This window comes from Monoraphidium neglectum (assembly GCF_000611645.1).
Source record: "Monoraphidium neglectum strain SAG 48.87 unplaced genomic scaffold scaffold02406, whole genome shotgun sequence".
NCBI classification, from domain to species: domain Eukaryota; kingdom Viridiplantae; phylum Chlorophyta; class Chlorophyceae; order Sphaeropleales; family Selenastraceae; genus Monoraphidium; species Monoraphidium neglectum.
Window position 1 is genome coordinate 1 of NW_014011222.1, and position 9327 is coordinate 9327.

Genomic DNA, 9327 nt, shown 5'->3' on the forward strand with positions numbered 1-9327 from the left:
AGCTACATCAAGGACGACTACCTGCAGCAGAACAGCTTCACCAAGTACGACAAGTACTGCCCCTTCTACAAGAGCGTGGAGATGATGCGCAACATCGCGTCCTTCCACAGGCTCGCCACGGCCGCCGTCGAGAAGACCGCCAGTGGTGCGCCCTCCGCAGCCCGGGCACACACGCCGCGGTTGGCTGGTCGAGTGGCGTGCTCAGCAGCGGTGGCCGCGCGCTTGAGTCTTGCGCGGGGCTCTTGCAGCCCCCATTTGTCCCACACAAGCACCGCAACTTTGTGTTGTTGCGCGCCTGCGCCCACTCCCCACCTTCGCCATCTCGTCTTCGTGCTCCTCTCAAGCCCCTCCTCTCTGTGCACATGCTTGCGCGCACCTGCACACACACACACTCACACACACACACACACACACACACACACACACACATACAAACCCAGGCAATGCGGAGGGCGCCAAGATCACGTTCAACGTGATCAAGCAGCGCCTGGGGGACGTCCTCTACAAGCTCACGTCACAGAAGTTCGAGGACCCAGGTGGGTGCCGTGATGAAGGACGACGGAAACAAAGCGATGGAGTACCTGCACTATTTCTTGCGTGCGCGCACGCACACACACATGTGTGTGTGTGTGTGTGTGTGTGTGTGTGTGTGTGTGTGTGTGTGTGTGTGTGTGTGTGTGTGTGTGTGTGTGTGTGCAGCAAAAGCGTGCGTGTGTGTGCGCGCTCTGAGTGGGGTTTGGGCGAGGGTACACACATTGCGAAGGCGTTGAGGCAACCTCGCCGCTAAGCGCATCGTTGGGCTCGCTTTGATCATGCACTGCAGGGCTGCCACGTCAGGAGTTGGCCCTGCATTTGACAGCTCAGCTGCAACCAACACCTCTGCTCCTGCCGGCACGCCCCCGCATAATCCACCCAACCACCCATGCACCCAACCATTATCCCCTGAAATACCATCTCTTGGCGCCACAGCCGATGGGGAGGCGGCCGTGAAGGCCAAGCTCAAGGCGGTGCATGATGAGCTGACGGACAGGTTCCGGGTGAGTGGGGCGTGGTCGTGTGTGAGAGTGTGATTGCACTTAGGTGTGCACATGTGTGTGCAGGCACACGTGTGTGTGTGTGTGTGTGTGTGTGTGTGTGTGTGTGTGTGTGTGTGTGTGCGCGCGCGTGTCTGTGTGAGTAAGGGTGTTCTGGCGTGCAGCACGCACTTTGGGGGCCGGGCCGCCGGGCCGCCGCCTCCTGGGAGCCGGCTGGCGCTGGCATGCACGTGGATGTCAGCAGCAGCGGCGGCAGCCGCGGCCGCCTGCACGGGGCAGCATATGCGGGCCGCCACGCGCCCATTGCCTGGTACCCAGGCGCTAGGCGCATGTACCGCCACTCGTCCCCATCACACTTCTCATCACTGCTGATCACTTTGCACCACACACCGACTGCCACCCCGCATCACCCCTTGTCACGCAGGCCCTGGAGGAGGAGTTCCGGTGATGAGCGCCTGGGCCAGCCTTGGGCAGGAGACTGGGCTCTTCCCACACGCGGCCGCCGGGCGTCTGTGGGGACGAGGGTGCGAAGGAGACAACGTTTCCCTTGGACAATTCTTGCTTTTCTTTGACTTGGGCTTCTTGCACGTTCATAAGACAGGGCCACCGCGCTTCGCGTGGGCAGGGGTTTCCTTGTGTCCCGCGATGTGATGCATGCATTTTGTGATGCAACCCACGCAATGTGGGCGCGGCGAGGCGCGGCACGGCGAGCCGCTCGCTGGTTGCCCTGCTGGCCGCTGCGCCTGGTTGAGGCCAGCTGTAACGCTCGTTTTGCAGCGTACGGGCTGTTTGGTTTGCGGTTCAGACACATCGGCAGGCCCGTTGCAGCTTCTGAACTTGATTGTGCTGTACACACCCAGCAGTTCTCATTTGTCCTTGGTGGCTCCTTCGCAGCGCTGTTCAGTGCATAACACATGTCTTCTGTGCAGAAGATGTGCAGCAGGCACACAGGACCACGCGCCGTTGCAATTGGCGGCGGATAGTACAGAAACCACGCTGTGTGACAGCCAAGCGGTTTGAAAGCCAACGCCGCCAGCCCTTCCTGCTAACCCCACTTGCCACTTGCTGCTTGGGAGCCGGGGAATAATCGTATCGGAGCTGTCGCAATGCTTGATGGGTGGGACGGAGCATGCAAAATCGAGAGCTGGGAGCTGAAGGCCAAACAAAATAGGCGCGCCTTGCGCCACGAGAACAGGACACCACTGCTGCATAGATTCCGTCCAAACTGCGCAGTCGCACAAGAGCCCCGCAGCAGCGCAGCCACGATGCCCGCGCCCCCATGCCGCAAAAATGCACCCACGATTCCAGTCAGCCGCATCGCCAATGCGGTCTAGGGGCTATCCGCGGCTGTCACCGTGGCGCGAGGGTGCCCAACCCGAGGCTACCCCAGCCGCCGCGGCGTCATCGCCGCGCCGCGCGGCGGCACGCTCCCGCCCGCGCCGCCGAGCGAGGCGCGCGCGCTCGCGCGGCCGCCGCCGGCGCTTGAAGGCCGCGCAGACCGTGGCGCGGCGGCGATGCGCGCGGGCTTGGACCGCTCGACGGCTGGAACCAGCCCCAGCAGCCGCTCCACCACCCCCTGGCCCCACAGCAAGCGGAACACGGCGTTCGGCAGCGCGCCCAGCCCGAAGGTCACGACGACAAAGGCGCAGTCCAGCAGGCAGCACCAGACCACCCACGAGAAGCTGGCGGGCAGCTGGTGCGGCCCGCGGGTCTCGAAGATGCCCAGCAGCCAGCCGGCCGCGGAGGCGGAGCCGCGGGATGCGGCAAAGAGGGTCACGGCCAGCCACACCACCGCCAGGGAATTCCTCAGCGGGAACAGCGTGGCCGAGACCGACGGCAGCAGCAGCAGGCCGACGATGGCTGCTGCGGACAGAACGGGCTCCAGCGCGGCAAAGACGCGGCGGGGCGGCAGCTGCTCATAGTCCTGCAGGCGTCCAGGGGGCGAGGGGGGAAGAGCGAGTAGCGCTCTGCAGTCAGCGCAGCACAATAAGCAGGCCACTGCGGCATCGATTGGCTTGGCCCCTGTGCGTCGGCCCTTGAGACCTGGCGATCCATCCATTACAGGAAAGAAGTCGCAATGGACCCGTCAGCCACTCACAGTGATGTCCTTTCTCGTCAGCAGCGCAGTGAACCCATCCTGGTCCGCCCGGCGCATGGCCCTGTAGATGCGCAGGCGGTGGTCGGTGGCCATCTCATGAGTCAGGCCCTTGGACCTGCGTTGGGTGGGTGGGCCGGGACCGGGCAGGGCAGTGCAACGGTGGGGTCATGGGTTTGTGAGATTGGGGGTGTGGCCATATGCAGTTGACACAAGGGGGGGAGTCACCGAAAGCGCGGCGGATGAGGCGTGGTAGCAAGCAGGGGCTTGTGCTGGTGTGAGCAAGGGATGCACGGTGTGACCCCAAACCAGCCAGGCACATACAGCCCTTGTCAAACACCTAGTGCACATGCCTGTCTCCACTCAGAATTGCGGCACCCAGGCGACTGCTCACCTGACGTGGCCGCGGTAGAGAGGCGACCGCTGAAGCCCCTCGATGCTGCTGATTTCGGCCTGCATGGCCGCGCTCCTGTTGGAAAGGTTGCACAGCAGGTGTGGGCTGCATGAGGATGCGCATGACAAGGCGCAGAACCGGGAGAATGCGCAAGCGGCAACTCACGCATGCGCTTCAAACAGTTCCCACCGCGTGTCCATGCGTGTGTGCGCATGTATGCACATGTGTGCGCGTTTGTATGGTGGAGAGAGAGCGCTGCGGCAAACACGCCGCACAGGAGTGTTTGCACAGCTGGCCGCGCCGCCCACCTCTGCAGCAGCTCGGGGTCCCAGCCGAGCCCCTCCTGCTGCTCCGCCAGCAGGGGTTCTTCTTCGTGGTGCCGTCCCCAGCCGTTGGTGCCCGCCATCGCTGCAAGCTCCTCGCTGCGCTCCCCTTCTTCCTCCCCGTCCTCGTCCTCTGCAAGCCTTGGGCGAAAACTCGGTGCTCGGAAGCTAAAAGCCCGCCACAGCCCCTCGTCCTCTTCCTGCTGCTGCTGCTGCTGCTGCTGCTGCTGCTGCCGCTCCTGCTGCTGCTGCGGTCGTCCCTGGTCCTTGCAGACCTGGCGGCCTTCAGGCAAGGGCTGGGGCTGCAGGTCGTCCTCGGAGCCGCCGTCTGCGCCCTGTCCCCGCTGCCTATACAGGTCCTCCTCCTGCTCCTGCTCCCTGAGCCACCTGCTGGGCGGTGGCACTGGCGGAGCAGGCACGCTAAAGAGCTTGCGCTGGCGCTGGCACGGCTGATTTTGCTGCTGCTCGTGGTCTGGTGGGCGCTGCTTGGAGGCTGCGTCGGTGCCCGGGCTGTAAGACTGCTGCTGCCGCCACCAGGAGCACCACCTGGTTGTTGCGCTGCAGCCCCTGTGAGCCTCGCGAAGCTTGCGCAGCTTCTGCAGCCTCTGGACAAGCGAAGCGGCGACGGACAGCAAGCTGCACACTGCCACAATGACAGTGACGGCGTCAGCGAGAAGCGCCTGCTCGCTGGAGCTGGTCAGAGTACGGTCACGGAGGACAGGTCTGCCTTCGAGGTCGTCAGGGACGGGCTGGACCATGCCCTGGCTCGCTTGTCGAGTGGGCAGCTCACGACACTGTGTTCTGCGAGCGCGACACAAGATATCGGCGCATAATAAAATATATATCGTCTGTGTGGTGGAGCGACAGAACAGCCGGGCCCCAAACAAGGCATCAAAAAAAGCAAGATCAAATTTGCTGATGATCTGACCTCGACTTTTCGCGCCAGCCGACCGATACGAGGTGGGCGAGTGGCGTGGCGGTTTTCAAGGGTATCGATAACGTGATTTAGACTGTTTGCCTTGGGCAGCAGCAGCACACCACACGAACAGATGTTGCCTCCCTGCCCTGGTTGGGCCTCAAGCCGGCCCTCCGCCCCTCTGGTCTCGTAGCATGTATCTTCACAATCGTTTTTCTGCGGGATCCTGAGGTTTGCCGTGATCTAGCACAGTGCTGGGACAGCAGTTTGCGGCCCACAACTGTCCCTGCATGGCAGGCGGCCCACAAGTGAGCGTTCAAATCGTGATCCGCAGCTTGTTTACGCCAGCTGGACCCATGCATGGCAGCCGTCTTCGCGCATGCTTCTGTTTTCCTGCTGCTGCTGCTGCTTTGCTGGTGCTGCAGGCAGCAGCGAGCACCCGCACACAATGCAGGCATGTTGCAACAATGGTGACGCAGCTCCTGCGCCCTGGTTGCATGAAGTTCAAGCCCTTACATCATTCAAAAGCTCGTCCTAAATTATAAGAGCATTACCACGTGTAGAAGCGCGAACAAGCGCAGGGGGAGGGCGCACGTGGCTGCGCCTCCCTCATGGGACTGATGCCACCTGCTTACCTCTCGACCGATCAACCACAGGGCCGCTGATTCGTCCGCACGTCTTTGGGGGGGGCGCCGGGCAGGCGGCGACACCCGCACCCATAGCAGTGCGGCGCTGCAGGGCTGACAGCAGCTGCCGCTGCCATGGCCACGGCAGAGGCGCGCGCCCCACTGCTGCAGGCAGCGCAGCACCACCCAGCGGCCGCTGCCGCTGCGCAGGCAGCAGCAGAGGCCGCCGCGGCCGCAGCAGCAGCAGCGGGTAGCAGCGCACCCGCGGCAGCGGCGTTGGGACCAGGGAGCCAAGCGGGGGCAGGGGCAGCCGATGCAGGCGCCAGCACAGACCCGGCGGCAGCCCGGCGCCAGGAAGACGCGCTTTTGGAAAAGGCAAACGCCATCCAGGTGAGTCCTGCGAGGGCCATAACCAGGGCGCGTCACCGCTGCCTGTCGCCGGCGCATGTGCCGATAGCCCGGCACATGCGGCCCCTGCGCTCCGCGCCCGAGCACATCGCCGCAAACAACCGGCACCCCCGTGGCCCAGGCGCGCTGGCGCGACCTGGCTTGGGGCTTTGTGCCGCGTTGGGAGGACCCGCCGCGGGCGTGGACGCACCATGATTATCTGCTGCGGGAGGCGAGGTGGCTCGCGAATGACATGGCCCAGGTGGGTTGGGGTGGCGGCGCGCAAACTGGAGGTTGCCAGGGTGCACGCGCCTCGCATTGGCGACATGTGTACAGGCCTCGAGGTTTCTCGAAATAGGATTGCCAGTGGCAGGGCGGCAGGCATCTTGTGCAGTGACCGAGGTCGGGACTGGCAACACGGGGCGGGCGCAAGAAGCGACGTCTGTGCACGGCGGTCCTAGTTGGGTATCTTGGGTAGAGCAGGGGCCCTGACCATGCCTGGCCTGCCCGTTGCATGCGACAGGAGCGGCTCTGGCACCGCCTCTCGGCGCTCAAGTTTGCGACGGAGGCGGCCGCCGCCGGCCGCGCGCGGCTTGAGCGCCTGGCGCCTGCGGCGCAGGAGGCCGCCGCGGCCGCGCAAAAGGCGGCTGCCGCGGCGCACAAGGCTGCGGCCGGCCACGGCGGCGCGCGGGGCGGCGGCAAGCGGGGCGGTGGCGCTAAGAAAGCAGCGGCGGCAGCGGCGGAGGGCGCGGGGACGCCGGAGCCATCCCTCGTGTCAGGCAAGAGGGTGACATTGTCAGACGAAGAAAAGGCGGCGCTGCGCGCAGACATCGCTGCCGCGGAGGCGGCGGAGGCGGCGCAAGCTTACGGTGAGGGCCCGACCAGTCGGCGGCTGGGGGGGCTCAGCCGGCGCAGCTATCCAAAAGGCGTGGCTCTTGGTGCGAGGGTGGAGGCGAGTCCTCCGAGGCATGACCCTCCCCTGGTATCAACACTTTGGTTGCGCTTTTTCATCGCTGTTTGGCCCCCCGCGGCGCCCCTGCCCTGCAGACGCGGTGCTATCGGGCCTGGGGGAGGCGGGCGCGGCTGGGGGGGCGGTCAAGCAGGAGGAGGGCGGCGCGCTGGGCGTCAACGGCGGCGGCAGCAGCAGCGGCTCGGTGGGAGCGGAGGTGCGCGCAGCCGCTCCGCACTGGGGCGGGGTCGCATGCGTGCTGGTCCCTGTTGTGGGATCCCGGCCATCCTGCCGTTGTCCACCGCTCATCACGTACACCATGGGTATGATGCGTACGTGGTGATATTCAAATTTCAAGTTTCAGATTTTGCACAGCACACCTGAGGAAGCATGTCAGAGGCTGGTGCAACCTGGCCCCTCCCCTAACCTTGGCCCCCGCAAACCTTCACCCCCTCCCGCCCGGTGCGCCACACGTGCATCATGTGCCCCCCCCCCTGGACCCCAGGCTGACCACCTGGCGATGTGGGCCCACGAGGACCTGGCGCAAGTCCTGGTGGAGCACATGCAGTGGCAGGAGGTGCGGCGCGCACGACAGACGCGCGGCGGCCCGGTTGTGCGCGCGTACCACCGGCGCGCCCTCCGCGGCGGGGGCTGCGGTGTTGACGCGACACACCTCGCCAATTGCATGCGCTGCAAACTCGATCCCCGGCTCCTGACGTCCCAATCCACACACACAAAATGGGCTACCGCAGGCCCACCGGATGGTTCGCCACATGGAGGCGCAGGCCCGGGCGGACGCAAATCTGGAGGTGGCCTGGCTGGCGGCCGAGGCCGCGGAGCGCAAGGCGCGCGAGGCGGCCGGCGCGGCGGCGGGCGCGGCGGGCGACGCGGACGCCGCGCGGCGCGGCGCCATGCGGCGGCAGCGGTCCATGGTGCGAGACGCCCGCGCGCGCGGGGGCCCCGCAGCAGCGGGGTGCAGGGAGTGGATCGGCGCGGCCCCTGCTGTGGCCGGATCAAGCGGCGCAGGCCAGGGTCCGGGTCACGGCACCCGGTTGGGTCGTGCCGGCGGGGGCTTCCACTGTTCCTGCCACGCACGTGCGTACCCGAGCATCCCCTCTCCTCCCGCATCGCCTCGATGCGCCGCAGCCGGTACACGGGGGCGTGGAGCACGACGGCGGCGACGCCATGGGAGCGGCCGCGGCGGCGGCGCGCGCGCAGCAGTTTGCGCAGCGCGACAAGAAGAAGCGCAAGGTGCGGCGCAGAGCAGCGGCTGCGGCGCCCTATGGGTCACTGGAGACCCTCGCGATGCGCTGGGTCGGGGAGTGGCTTTTGGCGTGGGTACCTGCGTGCCCTCGTCTCAACGGGTCGATTTTCTCCCAGCTGCTGACAAAGGGTGTCATTGCGACGTTCTGATTTTTGATGCATGCGCCAAGTTGGAGGGGGGCCCATTGCACCTCATGCGCTGCCACGCCACAGCACGCGCGAGCATGAAAACACGCGTGCGCACCCTCCAAACTGCGCGCGCCATGCGTACACGAGTGGACACTCAGATAATACAAACACGCGTCATCCAATCGTTCCCGCCCTCTTTGACTCATCCAGGCCGCCCGCGACTACGAGGACGAGGATTACGTAATGGGCATGAAGCAGGGCGCGATGCCGCCCGGCGCGCGCCCGCCGCAGCCGCGAGCGGTGAGCGACCCCCATGCCCCGTGGCTGCTCGCAGCCCTGGCGCGGCCCCGTCTCACGCATGCCTGCCCGCGCTCAACAGCCCCGGCATTTTGCCGCAAGCGTCAAGCGCCAACGCAACCACTGCAAGCGAATGCGTCGTTCCGCCTCACCAAGGCGTCTTCATCGCATTGCGTTGCGTGTGTGCGTGCACGCCGCACCCCCAGCCTCAGACGGCCGACCCGCACTTCAAGCGGCTCAAGATGGGCGGCGGGCAGGGCGCGATGGGCGCCATGGCGCGGGGCGACGGCGTGGCGCGGGTGCAGCTGCCGGTGAGAGGGGGGCGCGCGGGGCTGCACCGCACAGGGGACAGGGTGCACACGCCTTTTGGGCCTGCGTGCCTCATGTTGAGAAGGTGAGGGGCAGGCCAGTGTTTGCGGCTCGCAGCTGCCTCACCGCGGGGCCGCCCGCCCTGGCGCCGCTCGCTCGCTCTGAAACGTCTCCTCTCCCGCCCACCGCAGACGGGCGCGCCCCGCGCGGCGCTGCCGCGCCAGGCCAGCACCAGCACGCCGCACCTGTGGGCGCCGGCCGACGATGACATGCTCTGCGCCATGGTGCGCCCAGGGGAACGAGAGACGTTTGCATGGGCCTGAATTTTGGTCGTCGTCGGGAATGACTGCCATGGGCGTGCCGCGAAGCCGGGGGGCCAGCAGCGTCCGCCCCCCCCCCCCTCCACGGGGAGACGGGCTTGGCGACGGGGGCTGCAGCAGGGCCCGCGCCCTTCCGGCAGCTGGCAGTCACGACGGGGCGTGCAGCCCACAGCCCGGCCGACCCCACCCACCGCTGCAGAGCCCACGCACCCATCCATCCATCCGCCCGCCCGCCCACCGCCCAATCTTCCCGCCCTGCGCGCGCGACGCAACCCCAAATCCCCA

General features: G+C 66.3%; 3 protein-coding genes across 3 annotated transcripts; 2 read left to right on the top strand and 1 right to left on the bottom strand.

Moving 5' to 3' along the window:
* Positions 1–81: 81 nt before the first annotated feature.
* On the top strand, positions 82–1482 carry MNEG_10655 (V-type H+-transporting ATPase subunit A; the record flags this gene model as incomplete). The annotated part of the gene is made up of 4 exons (XM_014040871.1): positions 82–145; positions 441–536; positions 970–1037; positions 1459–1482. 4 exons carry the CDS (start codon positions 82–84, stop codon positions 1480–1482), a joined length of 252 nt encoding a protein of 83 aa, XP_013896325.1.
* A 933-nt stretch (positions 1483–2415) lies between these two features.
* Positions 2416–4604, bottom strand: MNEG_10656 (hypothetical protein; the record flags this gene model as incomplete). Its single annotated transcript, XM_014040872.1, has 4 exons — positions 2416–2958; positions 3133–3247; positions 3524–3628; positions 3832–4604. 4 exons carry the CDS (start codon positions 4602–4604, stop codon positions 2416–2418), a joined length of 1536 nt encoding a protein of 511 aa, XP_013896326.1.
* A 1424-nt stretch (positions 4605–6028) lies between these two features.
* MNEG_10657 (hypothetical protein) lies at positions 6029–9045 on the top strand (the record flags this gene model as incomplete). Its single annotated transcript, XM_014040873.1, has 9 exons — positions 6029–6037; positions 6299–6644; positions 6823–6941; positions 7230–7301; positions 7477–7656; positions 7871–7975; positions 8327–8416; positions 8620–8724; positions 8914–9045. The coding sequence occupies 9 exons, from the start codon at positions 6029–6031 to the stop codon at positions 9043–9045; spliced, it is 1158 nt and encodes a 385-aa protein (XP_013896327.1).
* Between the last annotated feature and the right edge of the window lie 282 nt (positions 9046–9327).